Source organism: Podarcis erhardii (genome assembly GCF_964252035.2).
Source record: "Podarcis erhardii genome assembly, chromosome: 7".
NCBI classification, from domain to species: Eukaryota; Metazoa; Chordata; class Lepidosauria; order Squamata; family Lacertidae; genus Podarcis; species Podarcis erhardii.
The window spans coordinates 60,085,568-60,111,597 of record NC_138511.1 but is presented as its reverse complement, the minus strand read 5'-3'; the positions used below and the strand labels follow the sequence as shown (position 1 = coordinate 60,111,597).

The window sequence follows — 26,030 nt, the reverse complement described above, 5'->3', positions numbered from 1 at the left end:
CAAACTCCAATTTACAAAACAAGTCCCACTTTGCAGCACAGAAAATGATGGGGAAAACTGTGGGATGAATGATTGACTAAGACGAAGATGTGTAATTCCCCTGGAAGCAAGTCAGGGTGAATGCAGAAGAAATGCTAAATGGCATATATACAAACAAATCAGAAGGAGTGTGCAATGAAGACCAGACATAATTAAACCACCATGTAAACAAATTAATATGAGTGCTGAATAAATGGAATGTCTGAAGGAGCCCATAGTTAGAATTAAATACCAGGGTGCCTCTGAGCTCATTTTTCCCTGAGCCCAGTCCTTTTGCACAAAAAAATCCACTCCCTGTTAGCCATCTCCATTTCAGCAGCCTAAATTAGGTGAGAAAAGTCATTTTGCTGTTGCTAATGTTGAACAACTGAGAGATCAACCAGTTGCTGACCCCTGTTCCAGGACATGCTCTTGGTTCTTGCAAGTGTTCCAGATGGCCTCACATGACCCGAGTAGATCCTGGAGCACACCTAACATTTCCCTGTGTGTGCACACTAGAAGGGAAGTGGTAAAGGAAAGCTTGCCTGCCATGCCTGATTTGATTCTGAATGAGAAACCCCTGATAAGCTTCCAAGGAAGTCCAAGGCTCCTTGGAAAGCTGAGCTCTGAGCAATGAGGCAGCCAAAGACGAACTGTCCCTCTTCATTGAGGAAGATACATCCAATGAGCTGCAAATGTATGTGATGTCAGCTGATGAATCAATTAAACAAGTTAGTCTGCTGCAAGAGTTTAGGTTGGCTGACACACAACTAAAAGCATATTGAGTTGCTATAAACCATCTGTAGAGTTTCTGGAAAGAAGCTGTGGGAAGTCAGCTTGAAACAGGATTTCAGCTTTAAAAAAATGTCAGGGATGATGATGACATTCAAAAGACATTCCACTCCCCTGCCTTATTTGTCCTGCTGCTGCTACAGTTCATATAAACAAGTTGCAGACTGAGAGTCAAACTGTATAAGCATGGAGCTCTCCCGACAATCCTACCCTCTTGAGCGTTTGACTGCCTACAGGCCTCTTCTGAGCAGCATGGGAGAGGAAGGCAAATGCAAGAGATGGGCCTGCTGTTCAATGAAACTAAGCATTTCTACACAAGCACCCCTTCTGTCAGGGCTAGTGATCTGGAGCTGGAAAGCAGGTAGGCAAGGACAGGCACCCTGTGTTGCTCAAACTGATGAACCAGGGGACAGGTGGAAATATATCAGCCCCTTATAGCAATTGATCATTGCTGGGCTAGAAGCTGCGGTTGCTCAGGCCATCTGCAGTGGTGACAGTGCAGTGCAAAAGGTCAACAGTTCCCTCTCACTGGCAGATGACCAGCATGGTGCACTCTTGTAGTCACTTCCACCTGCATTGACCACCATACTCTTTTCAACCTGGTTGCATAAAATGCCTTTGCTGGCTTCTCACCTGAACTTGCTGCTTCTGTGCATTCAGCATGTTGGGATCGATGGAGAGTGGGCCCAACACGCTCATCATGAGCTCCTTCTCCATCAGCCAGGGACGCAGCTGGCCCTCAGCCACCTGGAAGCTGGCCAGCTCGCTGGCTGATTTCTCCAACTTCTGCTGGCGCTCTGCTGTTACCTGGTTGGCATGTGCCCACCTGGAATCTGAATGCCAGAAACACCATGACTGGGTACATTCCCTCCACAAAGGCTTCCATAGGACTCATTGGCCACGGGTGAATGCAGACCTCTAAGGGAATTTTTTGGACTTACCTGATCAGCTATTTACAGCAGGAGTGGGAAAACTCAGGCCCGTGGCCCAAATGAGGCCAGGTCTCCCCTCCCCAGGTGACATGGACCTAGGTGGTTGGGACATGGTCGACACAGCATGCAGGCATGTGTGTTTGAATATGGGTGTGGTGTGAGTGTGGGGTGGCCTTGCCTGTATGGCTAGAATGTGGCCCCCTGGAAGGTTAAGTCTGTCCCTCCTGATTTAACTGAAGATACTGCAAACTGAACCCAAAATTTAACGCAGGTGCACACTGTGTCCTACCCCCACGCTACCCACAAAATGAGGTGGTGCACCTGATCTCAGCTGAATGGCAGAGCCTCCTCCATAAACTTTTGGAAAGATTCCATACAATGCTTTTCATTGGCCCAGTTCCTATGCAAACAGGGAGTGTCTCCTCTCAACAAACAGAGGTGGAACTGCTCTTAAAAAAAAGTTTTCAGGGGAAAATTTTGGCAAAGCAGTTTCAATATTCTTTTGCAAATATGAATTTACAGTTTAAGCAAACATTTAAAATGTCAGGTTTCATCTTTCTGGGGGTGGTGCTGGGAAATCACACAGCATTCCTCCAAAATAACAACAGTAAGACTGCAGTAGCTTGGGCAAGCTGACAGGCACAATCAGCTCTGACACTCATTCAAAAACTAGATCATGCTTTGTGCTAACTAATGATTTCTGGCTGCTTCAGAAATAAAATGTCATTATAAACTGGCCAGGACATGAGCCTGTTCTACCCAGATTTGGAGTAGGAAGTGCAAGGGAAAGTCTGGAAAAGGAAACACAACCAAATATGAGGGTAAGGGAACTCTTGACTATAAGGCATGCCCACAACTGCAGGCTTCAGAGTCTGCAACTGCTACACACTACTCAGGAGGGCCTTGTGCAACTCCATCTCTCTGGCCAGTGTGGATCCTGTTGCATGCAGAACAGGGAGTGGGGTGGAGAGAGACCATGCACTCAGCCTGGGAGGGGCTAGAGCTCCCAAATGGAAAGAGCTGCACATTCCTGTGGAATAATCCACTGGGCCAACCCTGTGGGAAATGAATGCACACCCACACACATGCACTTAGGATGGCCCCTTTTCTCACACCAAGGATAACTGCCTAAGACACACCTCCTCTCTCAGCCTCTCCACCCCCCGATTGCTGAACGCTCTTCTCCGCCTGCTGCACATGCTTTCTCCACTTGTGATAGCCTGGTTTGTTCAGAAGCAGGATGTGCTGGCCTGCTTGCCACCAAAGAGTATCTTGCCACCAAAGGTATCTGATGATACCCCAAGACTGTCAGTAACACAATTTCTAAATGACTCCCCCTCCCCAGCCAGCACAAGCCATTTTGCTTCTACAGGCAAGGACAAGATAGCACCCCTCATTTCATACCCAGATGCTGACTGGACTGGTAGCTGAATCTTATTTTGATACTGGTGATAGGACAGCATCACCCTGAGCGTAGCAGGCATCTTTATGGAGCACAGAGGAGGCTGCTGTCCGCCATCTCACTGCCATTCCCTGCCCTTCAGCATCTGCCATCTGAGGCAGCCAGCTCTTATTCACTTCCACAGCACTAGAGTTAAGAGAACTTCCTGGACCTTTGGCTTCCTTGTCTTGCTTTCCACACTTTCCCCTTAGTCTACAGTCCTTTCCCGACTGCCACGGCACCCCCACCACACAGTCTATATTTCAGCTAGATAGAGCTCTGCTTCCCCTTTCTAGAACTGGCCCAGTCTTGCTCAGCCCCAGATGAGTTTCTCAGAGGTCTCTGGGTCACATACTTAAGTCCTCCAGCATCCGCTTCCAATTTCCTGCTTCTGGCGATTCGGGATATTTCTCCAGGAGTCCAGAAAGAGACTCTTTTGCTTTCTGGACTTTCACAGCGTTCTGCTCCAGCTCAGCCAGAAATGCCTACAGGGTCATGGGCAGGGAGGAGAAAGAGCCACAAGAGACAATTGCAATATTATTATTATTCTTAGAAACAGAATATGGTTTGTTTGTGGATTTGATGAAGCAGCAGAAATCTCAAGGTGTGGGGTGGATGGGTGTGTGGGAAGAAAAACAGCTGCCATTTTCAAGGGATTTAAGTGCCACATGCATTTCAAGCTGGGCCTGGTCATGAAGGGCAGAATCTAGAAAATACTATAAAATAAGCACACTTTGAACTTTTCTGAAAAAGACAACACACCCAACAACACTTCCACTGATAACCAGAAATATATTACAGGCCATAATGCAAAGCCACATATTAATGAACTCTAAGAGCAAGTCAGTTTGAAAAATGCACAATAATTTTTCACAACACATAGAAATGTGTTTATAAATGCAGCTTTGTAAAGTATCACCAGTCAGACCAACTCAGACTGATTGCCAATCCTGAGAGACAGTGCTTCATTCTCCAGTTTTGTTAAGTCAATTGCAGTAGCAGATTTTCAAATTTGGACTCTCAGGGCTGCAAGGCCACCATCCAGTCAGCATTTAAGGGACATGTTATCTTTAAAATACATTCATCAGTTTCAGGTGGCTCTTCAGAAGTGTTTGTTAGCATTGAACCTTTTGTCTGTTTAGGGCCACACTATGTTATTTTGGCCAGGCCTTCCTCTTTGACAGATCAGATGAACTTTGCTCAGTTACTTCCTCCATGTCCGGTGTCAGGAATTTACCTTCTTGTCCTCAGATTACTGCAACACGTTATAAGTATGGCTGCCTCTGAAGACAGTTCGGCAACTTCAGCTGGTGCAGAATTCAGCACCCAGGTTACTGACCGGGGCAGGATGATTTGAATATATTACAAAGATACTGGCCTGACTGTACTAGCTGCCAGTTAGTTTTGGGGCCCAATTAAAAGTGCTGGTTTTAACCTATAACCTTAAACGACTCAGGACCACAATACCTCCAGGACTGCCTCTCTTCATATGAACTTAACTGGGCCCTGAGATCACCATCTGAGGCCCTACTTCATGTGCCTCCTCCATGATAGGAACTGAGGGTGGGAACATGAGAACATGAGAACAGGCCTTTTCTGTGGTGGCTCTCCACTTGTGGAATGCTCTCCCCCCAGGGAGGCTCACCTGGCGCCTTCATTATACACCTTTAGGCACCAGGAGAAAACAATCCTCCTCATCCAGGCCTTTGGCTGATTACACCCAATACCCTTTTTAATGTCTTGTGGGTGGTGGATACTTAGTTTGCTCTTGCTTTTATTATGCATTTTGTATTTTTTTGGGTCTTGCATTTTTATGTTGTGAACTGCCCTGAGATCTGTGGATGGAGGGCAGTCTACCAACTTAAATAAATAAATAATAAAATAAAAACATTTTCCCTTCTGTACTCCCTTTTTAATGCTACGTCTGGGGCCCTGCTTAGTTTTTTGGATTGCGCATAAAGGCCTTAAACCACCTGTGGTTGTCACGGTGCAACTAGATTCTTGTCATTAAGCTCAGTGGCTGGCCATGCACCAGCACCAACAGTTAGATCAGCCTTATAAAAGAGTACCTCCTGTGCCAGATCTATAAAAATGACCACTTCCAAATTGCGTATCTTTGCGATATTCCCCCCCCCCCCGAAAGTTATTTCATGTATGGACATTCTCCCCTTAAATTATCACGAACTGCTGCAAACAAGGTGAGGAGGTACATATCAAGGTATGTATGAATAACAATAGGAACCTTGTTATGGTCCGCCTGAGCCCTCATCGTCTCTGACTTGGTAGGTGAGGAGGAAGCTTCCAGCGCAGTCAAGGCCCGCTCCTTTGACTCCAGCCACTTCAGCACGGAGCCCACCTCCTCCTGGACATCTCTCATCTTGGCCAACATGGAGGACAGCTGCTCCTGGTGCCCCCGTAAGGTGGCACCAATCCCCTCATACTGCTGGTTGACATCTGACACGTCACACTGGATCTCTGTCAAATCTAAACAAAACAAAACAAAGAGGGGGAGGACTGAATCTGAGCTGGAGAAATGATTTCATTTCCATATTGATGTTATTATAAAGATAAAAAGTTAGAGATGTGTTCATATGGACAAAGACAGGACACCTAAGCAGATCAGCTGAGGTGATTCCAGGGGTACCTATGTGGTTGTACCTGTGCGGTTCACAGGCACACCAGCTATACATACAAATGTGTGCTTTCCATACATTCTGATGGAAGGCAGGGCCAATGAAGTCACAGAAACAGGAAATGCCAAGTTATTCGCCATGCATTTGAGAACAGACCAGACATGAGTTCCAAAAGGCACTTGAAATAAGCCAGTCTTCCCTACCCTGGTGCCCTCCATGTGTTTTAGCCAACAACTCCCATGAGCCCCAGTTGCATGTAGTCCAGCAACAGGTTGTGGGGAGGCTGTTCTAAACCATCTCCCAAAATATTCACTTCACACAGAAAAACCTTTTGCTCTTATTCTGCAAGTTCTCAGTATTTGCTCTGACTCCCACCATCTTGGCCTGAGGAGCAGCAGGCAGGCCTCACAATTTGGTTGAGGTAAAGCAGTCAGACTGTTGTGAGAAGGTATCCTCCTTGGACACCAGGTGAGGCTTGGGAGGGGGAGGGAAAGGACCCTGCAAAGTTTTTATTCTGCGGCATGCCCTCTTCCCTTTCCACAGTTCGAACGGAGGGGACACATGCTCTGGGGTTAGAGCAACACCTTCTTTTCTCCAGCTGCTTTATATCAAGTCAGACCATTGGTCCAGCTCACTCAGTGTTGCTTGGACTGACTGACAGCAGCTCTCCAGGGTTTCCGACAGAGGACTTTCCCACCTGGAGATGCTGGGGATTGAACCTGGGCAGGTGCTCTACCAGTGATATTTTGCCTTGAATACAGGGGACAACAGTGGGCACCCAAACACAATATCCATCCATAAGGGATAGAGGATGCATTGGAATACCAGCTGCTGGGGATCACAAGACAGTAGGAAAGAGCTGCTGCTATACTCAAGTCCTGCTTGTGGGATTCCCATTGGGGCATCTGGTTGGCCACTGTGAGAACAGAGGACTGGACTTGATGGGCCCCCTATGACATGATCCAGCAGCCAGGCTCTTCTTCAGGGCAACCAGCAACATGTGCCTCGGCCTTACCAACTTCCCTGTTACTTTGAGAGAACAACAGGACAACACCAGCCACAGGACACAACTCACACAAGCACGCACAACAGTCTGGGCTCTCTCACCTTTGCAGGTGTGATATCCATTAACGCTGCCTACAGAACTTCCCCCAGTGGGCAGCACAGAACCTGAGCGAAACAACAGGGAGACAAGACAAAATGACAGAGACAAAACATGTTAGAAATACGGGCGTCTGAAAACACATGTAAGCTGTGCCCTTTGAAGCCTAATACAGCCCTTTCTAGGAAGGGGCTATGTGCAAACAGAGACCAACATCTGAGAGGGGATGTTGCTGTTTTTACAGCATCCACAGGACAGCTTCAGCAGCATCAAAGTGGCAGCCCAAACTTTTGAAAACAGTGGGTCCCAAAGTAGGCGATACTGCCCTGGGTGGGAGCAGGATTGCTTAGTGGGGTGCCAAGAGGCAAATGGGTGGGGGGTGAGGGGGACGCTGGAGGTGCAAATGACTACCAAACATTGAAAAGCTGGCATTACTGGATCAAGTTCATCAATTTTGTTGAATTAATTAAACTAAATAGATTTAATTGGATTTTGATTAAATGTGCAATTAATTGTTCCTGTTTAGAATTTTATTGTGCTATTAGTGGGCTGTGCAAACTGCTATTCTGAATAATGCTTTTTATAAGGTAGGGTACAGGGCACTGGGGATGAGTTTATGGAGTCAAGGGAGCAGTGGCCCAAAAAGGTGTGGGAACCATTGTTGAAATATGGTTAGAAATAACTCATTATACTTCTGCAGTGATTGCTGGTGTGGAAGCTCGTTAGCACATTTTTTGCTGTGGGTGTTTCATCTGGGGGGAATGGACGTTTCCATGGAGATTGTCTATTGCGACAACCTGACTTCTGCTGGATCCTCACCCAAGTGCACCTCTACCAGCTTGTTTCCAGCAGCCCCCAATGCCAAACAAAAGGCCCTCATTTCCACTGATGGTCAAATGCCTGGTTCAGAGGAGATATTCTCTCAAAAGCTCTGCAAGCAAGAGACTGTGATTGTAGTACACATATCAGCCTAAAGAATCCATAATAACAATGTAGAACTCTTGCACAATACCTTTTTATCACTCTTGCATAAGACTTTATTATTTAAAACAAAACAAAACAAAACAAACAAACAAAAAACAGATGGAGATGAATATTTCTCCCCACAAGACAAAAAAGCACAAGCCTCCATTACGCCCATTGCAAAATATGAAAACTGGCTGAAAACATTTGCTCTAGTGCACTTCCCGGTTTGTTGTTCGTTTTTAATTAAAGTTGTGCACTGGTACAAAAATATCGCCACATATGCCAAAATGTGGGCCATTTCACGGAACCTCTCTATGATAAAGGCTGTGTGTAAATAAAATCCCACCCCCAAAGGTGGTTCATTGTTGTCTCAGTAGCCGGTAGTGATGACATGTCACAACCTCAGCTTCGGGTGTTTGCCTGAAGCTCAGTTCCTTGTCGTTGCCTGGGTAACAACAAAGAAGACACCAAAGAACAATCTCCATGAAGTCATGTGGCTTGGTACTGCAGCAGGAAGTAATCCTGTCACCTGGGAAAGCAATGTGACTGACCTTTGCATATATTAACACTGTAAAGTGTGGGGCCAACAACACAAAAGCAGTATTCACGCACAAATTGAGCCACAATTCATTTTAGAATGATGGATGTGACTGGGAGAAAAAAGCCTCAGCATAAACAAAATTAGCACAGCACAAGACCACACAGCTTTCTCAATACTTCTTCCCCCGCATTTTATTGAGTCCTGGGAACCAAATACCAGGGGGAGCTATACAGTGGTGCCTCGCAAGACGAAATTAATCCGTTCCGCGAGTCTCTTCGTCTTGTGGTTTTTTCGTCTTGCGAAGTACAGCTATTAGCGGCTTAGTGGCTATTAGCGGCTTTAAGAAAAAGGAAACAAACTCGCAAGAACTCGCAAGACGTTTTGCGAGGCAAGCCCATAGGGAAATTCGTCTTGCGGAATGACTCAAAAAACGGAAAACTCTTTCGTCTAGTGAGTTTTCCGTCTTGCGAGGCATTCGTCTTGCGGGGCACCACTGTATATGGTTCAGAGAACAGGAGGGCAGACTTCAGGTTTGTGAGGTCTAATAAACCCCCAAGATCTACTAACAGAGCCAGGTGCAAAAGATACACAGTGAGACCGAAAGAGAAGCATATTCTGAGCAAAGGAATTTGCTTTCAGAGCAAAGGCTGAACTGAGTTCACAGTCCTAGTTGCCACAAGCACAGCAGTTCAGACAAAGGGCATGTCCAGGACTCTGTCTGCTCAGGTCTTGTGGGTTCACTAGAACAGAAGAAGCTACCTTATAGAAAGTTGGACCATTGGTCCATCAGCAGGCTTTCCGTGGTTTCAGGCAGGAGCGTTTCATCAACCCTCCCTGGAGACACCAGAGATTAAAAATGGGACCTTCTGCACACTAAGCATTTTTTAGTTATTTTAATTTATATACTGCCCTTCTCACATTGATCTCAGAGTGGTTCACACAAAGCATGTGCTCTACCACTGAGCAGCAGTCAGCTGCTGCAACCTGAAGATTCAGACAAGGGGCGTGTAGAGGTGTGGCTTACGTCATGCTTGCTCATCCCTTGCCCTTCATGGATAATTACATCTAGGAGAAGAAGAAAATGAACTGCCTGCATCCAGGTGGCAATTGATGGCTTTTAGGAGAGAAGGTCTCTTGAAAACCAAAGTCACCTTAGGCCTCAGGGATGGATAACACCTGTTAGACACTAGGGAACATCCTCTTCCTGAGCAAGGTGCTTGAGCAGATGGGGACCACACAACTGCCACATTTGAGTATTATTTAGCTGTTAATCCACTCCCCCACCTCATTCAAATCAGAGCAGAGTGATCCACACCTGCACACATTTGAATTTGTACTTGAGGAACAACTTCAGTCATCCCTATTCATCCCCAAAAGACATTTCCTTTCGTGGCCATCCCTGCCTTCTAATTTGTTGATTCTATTTTGCTAATTAAGTACCAACAGGGCATGTTGCTGAAAGCTGCATGGACACCTTGTTCTTTAAAAAAACCAGCCCGCCCAAGAAATGTGCAAAAGCACAGTCAGGCAACTGTAAATTCTCTCTCACACTTTTCTGGCTTTGTGCAATTGAGGGGATCAAAAGGAAAATAGGGAGAGAAGGAGAGAAGGGGTATATATAGGGTTTAGCTCTTGACATGCCCTTACCAGCAGGGTGGAAAAGAAATGAAAGCTATTGATAATTCTCAGCACATACTTTTTAGGTTGCTGCACAATATATCTGTTGCAGCCATTTTTAATGTGGTTTGCTTGTGCAGTTTTCTGGTTTTGTGCAAATCTGACTAAGCATTCGGAAAAACTTTCTGACAGTAAGAGCTGTTTGGCAGTGGAACAGAGTGCCACGAGAGGTGGTGAAATCTCCTTCCTTGGAGGTTTTTAAGCAGAGGTTGGATCTGTCATGGATGCTTTAGCGAAGATTCCTGTATTGCAGGGGGTGGACTAGATGACCCCTGGGTCCCTTCCAACTCTAAGATTCTATGATCAAAAGGAAAAAAGTTCCCTTCTGGAGTGTACTGGGAAAAGTTGCAGAAACAGCTGGAAAAGCAACAAAATCACTGAGGAAGTTGGGGGCATGGAAACGGGAGTAGCAGAAAGTGACAATCTAACCACCCAAAAATACCAAAACAAATGGTCAGCGACCCCAAGTGGAGTGGTTTGGAATCTAATTTCCTGCAAGGGAAGAAGTATTGAATTTAATCTTGTCCAAGGGTTACATGTATTAAATGGAGACGCAAACAGCTGCAAAAACACTGTAAACTCCAGGGTGGACAAGCCTGGGTCTTGGCATAGAAACCAGATTAGTCACCCTGATAAATGATTTATGTCAAGAGAGTGATGGAAAAGTGCTACCGTTCTGAATATCCAGGAGCACTCATGACTTCCTGTATGTTCTAGGTTGCCTCTGTAGGTTAGGAGTTGTGGGTATGGCCATCCAGTGGCTTCACTCCACTTCTGGTGATTTCCAGAAGATGGCGCTGGGGGACAACTGCTCAGCCCTGTGTCATTTATACTATGGGGTCATGCAAGTCTTCATCTTTTTTCCTTTTTAGTCTGCTAGGCTTTTAAAACGTTTTACTACTTGAAATTCTGGTTTTCTGCTGCTCTGCTTATTCTTTTATTGATGATTTTTTTGACTTTTTATAGCAACTTGCTGTATTTTGCTGCTTTATGTGCTGCAAAAATCCCTGGAATCATGGATGAAGGGCAGTATGAAAATCCCAAAATGAGTTTAATTAAATAAATAGAGCAACCTTCACCTACTTGGTGCCCTCCAGATGTTTTGGACTAAAATTCCCATCTGCCCCAGCTAGTATGGTTGGGGCTGATGGGAGTTGTAGTTCAAGACACCAGGAAGGCACCAGGTTGGTGAAGGCTGCTCTACTTGGAATAGAGAACTACAGCTGAAGTTTCAGGCAGAAATGGGTCTTCTTGAGATCCTTTAACTAAGGTAGCCTGGGGACTGAAGTGCTCCACCACATGGTCTCTGACCATCAATGTGAACACAAAACAAGAATGCCAGAAATGGGCGAGATCTTCCAAGATCTTATGCAGAGTGCAGAAATGCTGAATCAGGACAAGCCTTATGGCTTATTCCCCAATCCACCCCCTGCCACACACCTCAAGTTTCTATGGTTTGGACAAATCAGCAACTGAAGTCAGGAGGGCTCCCAAAGTGGAGGAAGGACTGTGCTGTCTCTGTGGTCTCCAAACAGCTTTGAAGACACATGCCCCTGTCTCTCTCACCCACCTGATTTGGACTGGGCATCAGGAGCTGTAATCTCAACTATCAGACTCTCCAAGGCCGTCCCCCTGCGGTTGATCTCATCCACAAGAACTCCTTTCCCTGTCCATTCTTCCAAGATCACCTGTTAAGAGATCACAGTCAGGCATCAGAAGGTGGCCAAAGGCAAGTAGGGCATCCCAAGACTTGGCTGGCACTGGTGCACATTTATATCTGATCTATCCTCTTAACATCAAGTGAATACTTACAGCGGCTTACAAATTTGTCAGAACAACAAATGACATAACGTTAGAACATGGGAAACTATCAGAACACATTTAAAGCATTTAAAATGCCCAGTAAAACAAGTGTGTTTTCAATGCCTGCCTAAGGCTGGGCAATCAAGGGACCAGACATGCTGTAATCTGGATGCTGCAATCCAAGAAGGGGCCACAGCAGAAAGTTCTCAGGCAGTTTTCTATGGAAGGAGGCAATTCCTGAAACACCAGGCTGGGCCCCAGGGAAAGGTATCCTCCGCCAAAAGTACTATTGGATGCAAAAATCCAACATCTGGAGAACTTCAGCTTCCATGTTTTCTTTCAAAACCCATAATGATGTGAAGACAGGCCTGAATAGATGGCCATAATCCTGCCAAGTCTCAACAGAAAAGTGGGGAGGGGCAGAGCAGCTTTTGCCAACCTGGTGGTCTCCAGATGTTTTGGATACTGACTCCCCTCAGTCCCAGCTGTCATGTTGGGAAAGGGCAAGCAGAATTTCTAGTACTCAGGAACTGGAGCCTGGTGCTCTGCATATCTCTTTGCCTCAGGTCAACCTCAGAAGCAGAATATATTTTGCAAAACGAGCAAACTGATATAAACCTGCAATGGCCCAGGGCACAGCCTGAAGGCACACAATGCATCAGTCTTGCTGATGCTTAACAGGTGTGTACGCCCAGCACTTGGGATGCATCACCCACCTGGGCAGCCCTTTGGGTTAATTTAATTTAATTAGCTAACTGCAAAATTTATAAAGAAGAAGAAGAGTTTGGATTTGATATCCCGCCTTTCACTCCCTTTAAGGAGTCTCAAAGCGGCTAACATTCTCCTTTCCCTTCCTGCCCCACAACAACACTCTGTGAGGTGAGTGGGGCTGAGAGACTTCAGAGAAGTGTGACTAGCCCAAGGTCACCCAGCAGCTGCATGTGGAGGAGCGGGGAAGCGAACCCGGTTCCCCAGATTACGAGACTAGCGCTCTTAACCACTACACCACACTGGCTCTCACCACACCGCTCTGCATTCAGAGGCTACCTGATAGAACAAAAGACAAATATAATTTTAACAATGCCACAACCCAGATCTCAAGATTAATTTTGGGGGAGGTGCAGAATTGTGATTTGTTCATTCACAGAGTACACCACAGCTCTAGCTATAGGAACCCGGGAAGACTAGAGAAAGCCTACAAGAGAGGGTCCCCCCAAGAGCTTCCTGTATTTGTTGCAGTTTCAGAGGAAACTAGCCCCTATTCAGACCATCAACCCAGATGCAGTGAAGCTCTTCTGTTTATGTTGTTGTGATCTCCCTCCCTCAAGAGCACATCTTCCCTAGCAGGCTCTGGGACTATTTCCTTCTTTCTCTGCCCACCTCAATTTGCTGCATCCGCTTCTCCAACTCATGGGTGCCCAAAGAAGCCTCTGTGGCTGGGATAGTCGCCTCTGTTTCTTTCAGCCACTGCTTGGTGGATTCAACCAGTTTTCGGAATTCGTCCAACTGTTCTTGGCAGGAGGATGCGCCCTTCTCTCTGGGAAGTGGAGAGAAAGGAGGCAGGTAAAAAAGTGGGTCAGCTCTGCTAGCCCCTTTCCTAGCACAACACTGTCTCTTGTGCATGTGGCACAACCCTCGGTCCTTCTGCATGCAAAGCAGATGCTCTAACCCTGAGCTGCAGAGTGTCTGCTCATCACCACCTTTGTATCACAGAGCAGCAAAGAGCACCCCTTACCGTTCCCTTGCTGCTTTCTGCAACTGCATGAAGTCTTTCCGCAAACTGTGCACCTTCTCCTGGTGTGAGGAGGAGCTTGCTGCTGCAAAACCACAAGAGCTCAGCTCCGTGGTCAGATGTTCCAATGTGTCCAAGTCCTCGTGGTGCTGCTTCATCTCAGAATTCAGTTCCTGGCAACAAAACAGGGGTGGATGGAATGTTGCCATTAGAACAAAGAGAAGTACCCAACACACAGGTCCAAGTTGGTCCTCTGGGACAAATTCACTACAGAAAGCCACCAATGGAGACTGCACAGCTCATGTCAGCTCCTGGAAGCCATGTGTGACTGGGGGTGGTGTGGGGAGGCAGAAGGGATATGTGTGTGTGTGTGTGTGGACAAATTTTATTCAGTTCATGCTGAAAGGCAATTCTACCAAATTTGCACTTCCTGAAACAACACACAAGCCAAAATGCAGTCATCCTTTGAAATTCACACTTCTCTAAATTTTGCAGTTAGCTAACCAGGTGTTCGAATTGCATATAACCAGGTAAAGTGTGCATTAAAAGGCTCCTATTCTTGAAAGTCAATTGTCAATATATGGTCTGATTGTACTGTTAGCCACTTTGAGCTTCCAACAAGGAAAGGTGGAGTATAGAACTATTAAGTAAAGGCCAATTTGAGGGCCATATTCCCTCCTTGTTAACATTTAGGGGCCACATGCTAGCAACGGGCAGGGCCAATGCAAGAGGCAGCTGGGTGGATCCACACCACTCTTCCTCACTTACACACCCACCCCCATAAGAGACACCCACTTATTCACAAACTCCTTCCCTCCTCCATCTTGCTCTCTCACACACATTCTCCCCCAGCAATCAGGATTACAAACGAGCGCTCGTTTTCAGTGTTCTCATGCATATAAAAGCTGCTTTATTCTGAGCCAGACCTTTGGGTCCATCAAGTCCCCAAAGGCTTTTCCCAGCTTTGCACTTCAAAGTGCCAGGGACTGAACCTAGCCACCTGTGCATACAATACTGTGGCCCCACTCCTGAGCTATGCCTGGTCCCCTATCACTCCTCTCTGTCTCTCTCCACCACCATCATTCTGCAGCTTCTCACCTGGATCTGTTGGGAGAAGTGAGCAATGTCACGATCGGGCTGGTTTCCCGAGGCCAACAGCCGCATCCTGCTCTCCATGAACTGATGCAGTTTCTCAGAGAGGTGCTCGTACTGCTCCACCTTGGGGAGGAGATCCTTCAAGGCGTCCTCCTTCTCCTGCTGCTGCCGGCAAAGGCTGCCAAAGCGCTCCGTCACCTCGGCCAGCTTGCTCTGCAGAGCGGCAGCTGTGGCACTGTCGGCGGTCTCCATGAAGCGGGTCACCATCTCCCGGGTGGCTTCGAGGCTGCTCTTTTGCCTGGCGATGTCCTGCTTCAGCTTCTGTTAATGGACACACAAGGGCAGGCAGGCAGGCAGACATAAGGATTGGGGGGAAGGAATTCTTTTCACAGCCAACTGACCCAATCCTGAACTTCATTGTGGATTGGAACGCAACTCCCAGTTGGACTATGCATGTTTCTTGCTTTTGCAGTGCAGTTTTGGTGCATTCCAAAGTGTGCATAAAAATACTTTAGTCTATCCTGCACAGAAATATTTGGGAAGAAAACCATGGACAGAAAGCAAATACAAACCCCGGCTTACCATGTTTGTGGCGAGGGTCTCCTGGATGGAGGTGGAGGAGAAAGCAGCCACGTCTTCCTTCTGGAGGTTCCTCTCTACCTCAGCCACGGACTGAAGGAGGCTCTCCAGCCCCTCCTGCACACTTTGGGACTGGGCAATGGACTTCTGCAAGAGGTCTGAGCGTTCTGCCATCTGACAGGATAGGTTCTGGAAACGGCTCACGAGGGAATCTGAGGGAGAACCAAATCCATTACAAACCGGGTGTGGAAAATTAAAATGGGTGGAGGGCTTCCAGTACAGTACCCCATAGATTGTGTGGGGTCCAGCTGCCACAAATCACTCAGCTGTGTAAAAGGCCAACTAAGGAGGCCGAGAAATGTTATTTCTCAGAGCTGGTCAGCCCAAGGCACTTTGGTGCTGGAGGTGGTGAACTCAAACACCACCTTCCCATTTCCAGAACCCCCCTGGGAAGTCCACAGAACAACAAGGGCCAGAAAGCAGCTCTTTCCATCCTTACCTGTGGTTTCCTGAATGCCTCTGTGATCAGGTAAGGGCACTTCATGTATTTCCAAGAGGGACCGAGCTGCCTTCTCAAGCCTCTCTACAGGCACTTGGTGCTCTGCAAGGTCTTCCTGCAGGTGCTGTTGCAATTGACATGGCAGTGAGAGCAGAGCAGGAATTAGAGCAGGGACAGACATGAAGAATAACCTGCAGTTCTTTTATATAATATCTCAATAAAACCTGGCTGTGGTTAGGGAAGGGCCATATGTCAATGGCAGGGCATCTGTTTTGCACATGGAAGGTCCTCAGGTCAATCTTGGGCATCTTCAGGTAGGGCTGGGAGAGACCCCTACCTGAAAACTTGGAGAGCTGCTGCCAGAGACCAACCAATGGTCTGACTCAATAGAACACAGCTTCCTATGTTCATAATATACTTAATCATCATGGACACCCTGTGTTTTTAACCATCATTGATCTTGCCAACTTTGATGGCAACTAACTGGGCCAAGCTTTTGGGGGGTAGGCAGTGCTTTACGGGCAGTGAACTGGTCATTGGTTATTGACATACGTTGGTCACGTTGCACTGATTTATTTTTTTTAATTGTTGCTGGGTGGGTTTAATTGGTTTATTCCTGAATCATAAGTTTTTATTTTGTTGATATCACTTTGTAAGTCACCCAGGGAAATATTTTCATTATGAGATGAATAAATGGAATGAATGGATGAATGAAATATTCAGTGTAGAGGAAAATGTACTTTGCACACGTCTGTGCTCTTTTGGGGACTACACATTCTATGACTGAGACCAAGCAAGGCAGCATACTTGGCTTCCCCATGTGAGTGCCCTCTGAATGTTGTTGGACTACAACTCCCATTATCCTTGGCCGCTGCCCATGCTGCCTGGGGCTGATGGAAATTGGAATCCAACAACATCTGGAGGGTAGCAGTTTTGGTGAAGGCTGCCATATATGTAATGTACAACCCCATATGCTAACCCAGATTCCTAACAATTCCAAGACTAAGCCAGGGGAGCCATGAGCCCTGTTCACTTACTTTGGCACTGGCAAGCTGCCTCTGTAAAATGGCTGGATCTGAAGAAACAGGCTCTGACAGGAGAGTTGCCATAGCCTCTTCGCTCTCTTGTAGCCACGTCCGGAGAGATTCTGCTATGTCCTGGAACTGCTGAGAGCGATCCAGGAGCATACTCAGATGGGAACCAAGCGCAGTGCACTGCAAAAAAAGGAGACAATTGTCACAGATGATTCTGCGGTAAGTCTAAGGATACGGTGCAATAGCAAGGTTCAGGTTTTGCCCAACCCCACACAGATGGATAGCCAAGATGGCAGCCATGGTCAGTTGTAGAGATTATAAGGGATTAGAAAGCTCACCTTCCAATTTCCCACAATCGGTAACTTATAATTATATTTCTATCCCACCTTCTCTCCAAAGAGCTCAAGTGGCAGACATGGTTCTCCCCCTCCTATATTCTATCATCGTGTTAACTGTGGGTTAGGCTGAGCTAAGAATCTGTGACTGGCCAAAGTCACCCAGTGAGCCACATGGAGATTTGAACCCCCGGGCTCCCAGAACGTAGTCCAATACTCTGTCACTATGCTATACCAAGGCTATGTTCAAATCATAAAAAATCAACAACATGGGAGGCCCACATTAAGCTCCAGGAATGAAGTCATATCACAGTGGTTCCCAAAGTTCCCACTTTCCATGCTTTGTATTTAAAATTTTACTGCTATTTTATTTTTCATGCAAAATTCTTCTCTGAATTTTATTGTGTTCTTATCTTCCTTAGTGGGTTGTGCCAACTGCTCTTCTGAATAACGTGTATTTTTTGTTTTTTGTATTAAAAAGGTGGGGTAGGGGGAACTGGAGATGAGTTTATGGAACCGGGGGGGGGGGTTGGCCCCAAACTTTTGGGAACCACTGTCCTATGGCCTTCTTGTTCTAGATCCAGAGGTCTACACCTTCTTTTTATCACTGTTCTTGTACCTTGGAATGGAGAGAACTGTATCGTTTGGTGGCATCGTCCAACTTGTTCTTCACCAGCACCCCAGTAGCTAAAACCTCAGGCCTTGGAGGCCCCCCAGCAGTCCCAGCTTCTGCCGCCACCTTCTCTGCATCCAGCACTTTCTGCCCGGACATTGTCACAAAGCGCAAATCCCCCTTGTGTGAGATTACATCTTCCGCAAAGCTGCTCTGCCGTTGGAGCAGGGGCTGAAGGGACTCGAGGCTGCCGTCTCCTGCACGCATCCTCTCCAGCTCTTGCTCGGCCTGCTCCAGCCAAGCCTCAAACTCCACATGGTCCCGGAGGAATTTCTGCAGCTCATCCCGGAGCGCCTGTGATTGCTTGAGTCGCACCTCAGACTGAGACAAGGTGGTGGCATACTGTCCCTTCAGCTCCTCCAGCCTCCCCTGCAGCCTCTGCTTCTCCTCCGGGGAGAGATTGTGGCCTTGCTTGTCCAGGAAGGCCTGGGCTGACTGTGTAGCTAGAATGACTTCTTGCTGCTGAGAGAGAAGCTCTTGATGGCGGACCTGGAACAACAGCAGCAAACAACCAGGCTGTAGTACATCCAAGTCCACACTGACTCCGTGAAATTAGAACCTGGGCCCTTTACAAGGCTAGGGAGGGAAACTGCAGCCACCTTAAAAAATGCAAAGCCTTCATACAGTTCTGCAATATCAAGCCCATAGGGCTAGCCCTACTGTTAGGCAGCATGAGGCAACTGCCACAGGTGGCAAATGTTGGGGGACAGCAGGGGCAGGCCTCCCTCCCTCAGCTGTTCTTTCTGACTATCCTGATTTTACCAACTTCTGCCAGAAGACAGAGCTCCCCACAAAGAAATGCGGTCCTTGGGAATGAAAAAGGTTCCCCACTCCTGACTTTGAGCAAATGTTTTCTTAGCTTAGCTGGATTTTACACGTAGATCTTTAACTCAACCCTCCATCCAGCAGACCCCACCAACCTTCAAGCTTTCATAGTGCAAAGTGAGATCTTCTTCAACTCTGTCCGCCTCCTTGAATCCACCATCAGGGTTATCTTGGACTCTTCCAGTCACTAGATCCACTCGGTGGTGTTCAGCTTCTGTGAGCTCCTTGGGCTGCTCTAGTGATGCCACCCAGTGCAGAAGAGATTCAATCTTACTCTTATTTTCTTCAAAGTCTTTGACAGCTCTAATCTGGAAACAGAGCAGAGTGCATAGGAAGCTGATAGATTACAAAGCACAGAATGGGTAAATATGGGCTAGAATTTTGATGTCAATAATGTCATGCAATTTTTTTTGCATGCCTCAGAAGCATCCCACTACAATTCTGAGAGCACTGGACAACACACAGCCTCTTATAAGTTTACCCAACTCCCTCCTTATGCGAAGGAGGGATCTTCCACACCACCTCCAGGTTGTGTGGTGCTGTACCTTTTCTGTTTGCTGTTGCACCACAGTGCTCACAGCACTCTCAAGCTCCTTCTGCGCCGCCTCCGTCCTCTCTTGCAGGGACTGGTACTGCTCCTTGGCCTGGCAGAGCCTTTCCTGCAGAGATGCCAGTTCCTTGGGGTCCAGCTTGGTCCGGTTCTCCTCCAGGAACTCCTCTGTCGCTTTCAAGACACCGGCAAAAGAGGCTGCTCGGCTGTGCAGGCTTCTCTGCAAGTCCTAATGGCAGAAATCAAAAGAGCAGCAAAGAGAGTGACCATCTCTGGCACAACTGTAAACTGGTATTCACAGACTTGTAATGATGCTGAGTTCTTGAGGCAAGAGGCCACTGATTTCTGAGCAGAGATTATGCTGATTAGATTTCATGCTGTCCTGTTGATTTTATTAGAACTGTTGAATTGTTAGTTTGCTTTTATATATGGTGCACCTACTCTGCCCTGGGATTACTGGCTTGAGGGGTGTGTTACAAATGAAACAAAGCAAATAAAGAAGCCACACGCCTTGCATTGTAACAAAGACAGAAAAAAACATGAGTGCAGATGCTGGAGTATGGAAAGAAGAAACACCCAGCCTGGTCACAAGATGTGTTTTGCCACCTGGTCTACCAGCTCCATCAAGGGAAACACAGTGCAGTGGTCTAGCCTCCTGTAATTGTGTCCTCACCTTAACGTCACTCTGGCTCTGTTGGAGTACAGAGAGGTCCCCTTCCCTCACTGCTCCCTGTGGATCCACCAGTCTGTGCTCAGCCTGGTTCATCCAGGTGCACAATTCCTCCAGTTTCTGGCTGCGTATTGCCTGCTGTTCTTGAAGTGTCTGTTTAGATTTTGGATTGTTTAACAAAAACAAAGCACCTGTTAATGCCTGTCAATTCAACTGTTAAAACCACAAATGCAAGCCAAACAAGTTGCAAAACAGAAAGCACTTAAGCAGATGCAGTCAATGGCTCGCAAGAGGCATCGTCTCTCTCTCACACACTCTCTTGCTTCACCCTTTACTTTTGCTCTAGACTGTCATTTAGGTCCATTGTCTGGTACATCAAAGCGTATATGGTTTAAAATGGAGTCATTTGCCATCTAGGTTCTTTCTTCTGCCTTTAATTCCCTCTCTTATTCCCATTGAGCAGCCCACTTATCAAGGACTGATGTTGACATGATGGCTTTTTCCTTGAAAGATGACTTATCAGAGGGAAAATGGATGGCAAAATCTGTGTGGCTCTTGCAGGAAAATTGGAGGAAGGAAGAATCTGGTCTTCTCCTTGAAAACCTTTCCTGCAAAATCCTTTTTTTTTTTTTTTTTGCATTCCAATGTAACACTTTTCATGCCTCTTTCTCCCACTGAGGGGTGGGGGAAAACACATTCACTGAACCCAAACATAAATCATTTCCATGGAGGCAGTTATTCTGGCGTATGCTGTCAGGGCTAGAAAGCAATTAACCCAACTTTTGCTTGAAGCCCTGTTTTTGCATCCCAGTCTCAAGAACAAAAGATACCTGGGGAATAACAAGCTGTGCTAAATGACCTTGCACAACTGCTATAAACCAAAAAAATGTTATTTCTGGGAACAGTGGGAGAGATAAAGAGAGACAGTGTGAGTGTGAGTGTGAGTGTGAGTGAATTTTGGACACTGCACCAAACCAAGTCCCAGATTATCCTCTTGGGAGTCCTGCAAATAGGGCGTCATTGAGCATGATGTGTGACCCTGGGCCATCCTTCTTTCAACCAGTGTGCAATTTGTCTTTCCCTTGGTGCCTTACGATCAAAACATACAAACTTCTGCCAAATGAAAAACAGGGCTTTTTTTGTTCATTTTCAGACATTCCTTAAGCCAAATAACAGAAGCAGTTTGAGGAGGAGGAGAGGGGAAAAGAGCACTGCTAAAAAAGCACTCTTCAGCAGCATAACAAGATCTTCTCGCATTAGGGATGGGAGCACACTGAATCTGAAAAGGCAAAGCAAAACGGTTAATACACACAAACACACATACACAAAAAGAAGAGAGGCAGAATAGGCACACATTACAAGGGGACAATTGTTAAACAAAACCTTGCTTGTATTAGCAGTGTCTGAAGGAAAAAGAGAGGCAGGGGCATGCAGTTATGGGGGCTGCAAAAGCACACCTTTATTGAGCATCCTTGTGTGCACTTCTTAAGGGCCAAAGTGGATGCATTGCTGAACTCAGAAGCACAGAAGGGTCTTAGTAGCAGATATTATTCCTATTCTTAGAATATTCACTCTACATTCTCTAGATCAGTGGAGGGCAGAATTCAAGCTTGCTGAATCTATTTTGTGCTTCGCTAGAACCCAAAGATCCACCAACTGGAGCCTGCGAGTGTCTCTGATGTGGGTTCTAAACACCAGAACTGAGCTGAGCTCACAATCCTTCCAAATTATATTTATGCTTCCTAAGGATAGTCTTCTAAAAAAAGGGCAGGGGTAAGCAATGGTAGACTGGACCTGCTGGGTAGATCTTTGGATGATCTGCAATGGATTGGCAAGGATTTCTGCTCCCAATTATTTAACAACAGCACCAAAACTAGGCTGCTAAAGTGAGGAAAGCTTGAGGGTAACCAAGAATGTGTTTATATCTGCTGGTAAAAGTACACAGAGGGCAAGTGCACCCGGCACCTTTAAAACACCAGTGTGCATATCAAAACCTTAAATATAAGACAGAACAGGGGCTGGAATGGTAACTATGTTTGCAGAGAATGTACTGACTTTTCCCAAAAGACTTTCTCCAGTCTGAGAAAAGTCAGAGGAACAACGGGTGGGGGGGGGGAGGTGGTTTTGATTAAACTGCAGCCCTGAGTGGGCCTTGCGTGCAACTGTGTATTCTGCACTATTTCCACTATGTTCATGCATTGTGTCAAGTCCTAAACCAGGGATAGGTAACGGTGATCCCCTTTGACCAGCAGGTTGGAACCACTCAAAATTTAAACAGTTACCAAAAGCAAGCACTGCTTGCAAAGGTTCTCCCTTTGTACCCACAGATTTTCTTGACACACCTGAAATCAGATGATGGAGGTGAGAGAAAAGTGGGCATGGCTGGAGGTTCCGCCTACGTGCCACAAACCATAACATACAAACCAGCACTCCTAGTTTGTTCCTCTACTAACAAAGCTTGGTACTCAGTCTCTTGGCTTACTGAGTGTGACTTGTTTGGAGATAAATAAGCCACGAGCAGCATTTTGCACAACACATTAAAGCAGGGCTCATGGTTTGTTGCTCCTGACTCAACAAAGTGAGGAGCGCAGCAGACTCTGCAGCATAAACTAGCAGGCTGCTTGTTCGTGTGCAAAATTGGACCACTGTGCCTGTTGCACTCATACTGTGCATCTGCACATCTATTACAGTTAGAAACCACAGATAGCAACAAGTCCCCCAGACCCTGGGCTAACACTTGAGTCACAAATGTGTTGCTTTTAATGCTCCGCTTTCTCCCCTCTTGCTCCATCCAGGACATTACTTTAGCCTTCCTTATTGAGATTCAGCCCCACCACTATGACAGAAACCAGCTTAACTGGTGTCCCCCATTGTCCTTAGAACAGTCACCTATTTGGAGTCCTGACTCACTCTGTGAAAGGGAGGATGGAAGGAGAGAGACACAGAAATAAGGCATCTCTCTGCTTTGAAGCAGCAGCTGACACACTCTATGATGCCACAACTTAATTGCAAAAGGATGCATACAGAAACTGTAGGAAGGGCAGCTTGGTTAAAGAGGAAAAGACACACATCCTGCTCCTTGTTAAATATGACACAGCAAAGAGGTTGCCACTCCACCACTGTCACCTGATCTGTCTGCTCCGCTTGCTGGAGACAGACCTGAAGGACCTCTGCCCGGGTGGCCAGCCTCTCTGAAAGTTCCCGGAAGGATGTCTGCAGCTCGTTCAGCAGCCTCAACAGCTGCCTGCTTTGCTCCGGGGACAAGTCTTGAGCGTGCTCAGAAATGAAGAACTGAATGTCAAGGGCTGTTGCATCAAGCTGAGCTTTGGTATCTGCAAGGGGCCTTTTCAGCTCCTGGCCATGTCAAGAGAGGGGAAGAGGGAGAAAATGTAGCCACTCTGAGACTTCAGTCACCCGCAGGATACCTTTGCAAGTTTCACCTGCTTGAATGACCAAGTGACCAGAGACTTTAAAACAAATGTGGCTTGATGGTCCTTCATTGGGGCAGGAAGCTTTCCCCGATAGCCTGAAATTGACACACTTAGAGCTAGGGAGAAGGGCAGAGAAATAGCTCAGAGCCAGTCTGAATTCATTCTCTGCCCCTCTGTCTCTCACACACCATGAATTTGTGAGTGGATGAAGGTGAAGCACCTAAGGATGGGTCAGTCTGTCAATTTCAGTTTCTCTCAGTTTCTTATTTTTCCCATTCACATTTTTGCACCAGATTGTGTGTGGTTTTTAAGTCCTAATGACAATTAAACAGTATTTTAGTATACACTTCAATTACACACATTTTTGTTATGTAATTTTGCCCAATAAACATATTTTTGCAGGCCATTTCCCCCTTATATAAAGCATTTTAATGTTTTATTTTCATTAATATATGCATCTATGTATGCATTCCCCTAGTATATGCATTTCTGTAATAATTATTTGCTTGGAAAGGAACACAAAATTCGGAGAAGTGTGAATTTCAGTTCACATATTGTTTCAGGACATGCATAGCTGGTAGGTTCGCCTTTAAATGAGAACTAAAATCAATTTTTCCCACACAACTTTAGAGACATCCCAGGGTGCAAGCTCTTTCTCCCTGGGAACCTAATGTGGAATTGCAGCCTGATGCAGAAGTCTTGGTTTGCTTCTCAAATGCTCTCCTTACATTTGTTATATCTTAAAATATACATTACAACTACACCCTAAGACTTCAGGGTGTAGTCTGGTTTCCCTTCCCATCCCAAAGAAACTAAACCCGCCCACCCTTCCCTGGGGAGCTTCCCATCACCCAGAAAAACAAAAAATGCCTGGCAATGTTACATTCTAAGTCAAACCAACGTTGGCTGGGGCTGATGGGAGTTGTAGTCTGAAACATGTGGAGGGCACCAGATTGGCAAAGGCTGTTCTAAGTGGAAAGGAATTGGCTGGCAGGTCATATAGCTTAAGGTCTGGCTTCCCAGTCATATTATCTTGGGAGGAGCCAGTTGCAAACTCAGGCATGCCACACACCCACAAAAAGCTCTCAAGAGCTCCAGGCAGAGAAGAGGAAATATTTGTTTTTTTCAAATGCCAGATCATAAAACTACACAATTCATAGCCATAAATGGTTATAACTTACAACACTCACAGTGTTGCACAAACGGTTGTGATGTCTACTGGCGCAAAATGCATGGGTGATGCTAATTGCCATCACAGATCCATTTTTAGATCATAATGCAGACCCCCCCCCCCGCGCGCGCATGGTGTGTGTGTGGGGGGGTGGAGCTTTGTCTAGACAAGCAAGGAGTCTCCACTAAGCAGAGTTCTTGAATCTTGCCAAAAGGTGTGGGGTGGTGGAAAAAACAGGAGTGAAAGGAGGACAACTCAGGGCAATGAAAGAAAAGTGGAGGGAAGAAAAAAGAGGCCTACCAGCCTCAATCTGGCCCTCCTAATTAATCCACCAGAATTTCCATAAAGGCAACCTTTGGTGGTCAGGATGCTGGCTAGCAACTAGCAGGAAATGGCTACCACCATAACAGCCCTGTTTGTGAAATACCCTGAAGCATCTGGCTCCATATGGGAGCAACACTCTCAACCAGACAGACCAATGATCCAATACAGCAGGGCCATTCTCATGTGGCTAACTGTTGTTTCCAGAGCTGGAAAGGTCCCAGAATGAGTTTGTAAATACTGAGGACAACTTCCTAAACATATGCCTTTTTACAAATATTGAGTAGCTGATAGGATAATTGCATTCATTGGTTGAAATGAAGTGAGCCAAGGCAGAAGGCCCAAAGTGACTGGTCCCAAGGGTGCTCTCAGCAGAGAGTATAGGTCCCCTAGTTAGCATGCGGACAACCAGGAACTCCCAGCCCCCTCCGTGGGAAGTTGACACCCTCCCAGTCAGGCTTAGCCTGTGACGTTGCTATGGCAACTACCTTGTAGCTCTGGAGGCAGGAATTCAGGCTGCTGGCATCAGTTTTAGTGTGGGACTCTAGATGGTTGAGTAACTCTGTGGTGTCAGACGCCCAGCTCAGCAGCTCCTGGAGCCTGCCCTGCAGCTTCCCATGCTGTGCTAGGATTTCAGCCTCAAAATGAAACAACAACAGAGAAATAATAATTAAAACCAGAATAGGAACAAAAGGGCAAATCAAGGTCAGCCAAAGATGCCAAACCTTAACAAATATTGGCATTTTAGCTGACAGGCGCAAAACTCTGGCCTATTCTTGAAGCAAAAGTGTCTCCACAAGGTGACTCTCCTCTCAATATCTATGTGATAGGAGAGCTCTTGTGAATGGGCTCACATATAGCAGCAGTAGCAGTAGCTGCTTTTTAAATAATGTTTGCCACGGGGCGGGGTGTGCAATAAAGGAAGTCTTTTTCAGTACGCAAGAAATTCCTATTGCTGCATGAGGAGTCACTGTGCAAGAGAACAGAGAAAAGAAAAACTAAGGAGGAAAATTATGCACAGATGAATATTCCCCCACAAAAACTGTCGCATGAAGTGGTCACTGAAACTCAGATGCACACACTCCACACAGGCAGTGTTCAGAGGTGGGACAATGTATGGTTGAGGCCCAGGACATCACTTAATTATTTGGCATTTCCCCCAAATCATCTGCTGGCCACAAAGAGAACAAGAACAGGATGCTGGAATAGA

At 46.5% G+C, this 26,030-nt stretch overlaps 1 protein-coding gene and 1 long non-coding RNA gene across 17 annotated transcripts in view; both read right to left on the bottom strand.

Annotated features, from left to right (window-relative positions):
- MACF1 (microtubule actin crosslinking factor 1) overlaps positions 1 to 26,030 on the bottom strand; it is a 300,044-nt gene that overhangs the window by 91,028 nt on the left and 182,986 nt on the right. For 14 of the 16 annotated variants that reach the window (XM_081870354.1, XM_081870346.1, XM_081870345.1 and 11 more), the window contains 17 exons: positions 25,309 to 25,458; positions 23,024 to 23,251; positions 19,901 to 20,050; positions 19,223 to 19,456; positions 18,773 to 18,985; positions 17,799 to 18,341; positions 16,848 to 17,024; positions 15,811 to 15,934; positions 15,315 to 15,523; positions 14,736 to 15,053; positions 13,641 to 13,810; positions 13,286 to 13,442; positions 11,673 to 11,790; positions 6,924 to 6,986; positions 5,426 to 5,667; positions 3,539 to 3,668; positions 1,444 to 1,643 (listed from right to left, as the gene is read on the bottom strand). In XM_081870354.1, the coding sequence (XP_081726480.1) occupies positions 1,444 to 1,643; positions 3,539 to 3,668; positions 5,426 to 5,667; positions 6,924 to 6,986; positions 11,673 to 11,790; positions 13,286 to 13,442; positions 13,641 to 13,810; positions 14,736 to 15,053; positions 15,315 to 15,523; positions 15,811 to 15,934; positions 16,848 to 17,024; positions 17,799 to 18,341; positions 18,773 to 18,985; positions 19,223 to 19,456; positions 19,901 to 20,050; positions 23,024 to 23,251; positions 25,309 to 25,458 (3,426 nt within the window). The remainder of the gene's footprint in view (positions 1 to 1,443; positions 1,644 to 3,538; positions 3,669 to 5,425; positions 5,668 to 6,923; positions 6,987 to 11,672; positions 11,791 to 13,285; positions 13,443 to 13,640; positions 13,811 to 14,735; positions 15,054 to 15,314; positions 15,524 to 15,810; positions 15,935 to 16,847; positions 17,025 to 17,798; positions 18,342 to 18,772; positions 18,986 to 19,222; positions 19,457 to 19,900; positions 20,051 to 23,023; positions 23,252 to 25,308; positions 25,459 to 26,030) is intronic. The other 2 variants (XM_081870347.1, XM_081870344.1) reach the window with 2 other exon arrangements.
- On the bottom strand, positions 20,060 to 22,280 carry LOC309346585. Its single transcript, XR_014158690.1, has 2 exons — positions 21,929 to 22,280; positions 20,060 to 21,650 (listed from the first exon to the last, which is right to left on the bottom strand). It is a non-coding gene; the product is annotated as an uncharacterized lncRNA (long non-coding RNA).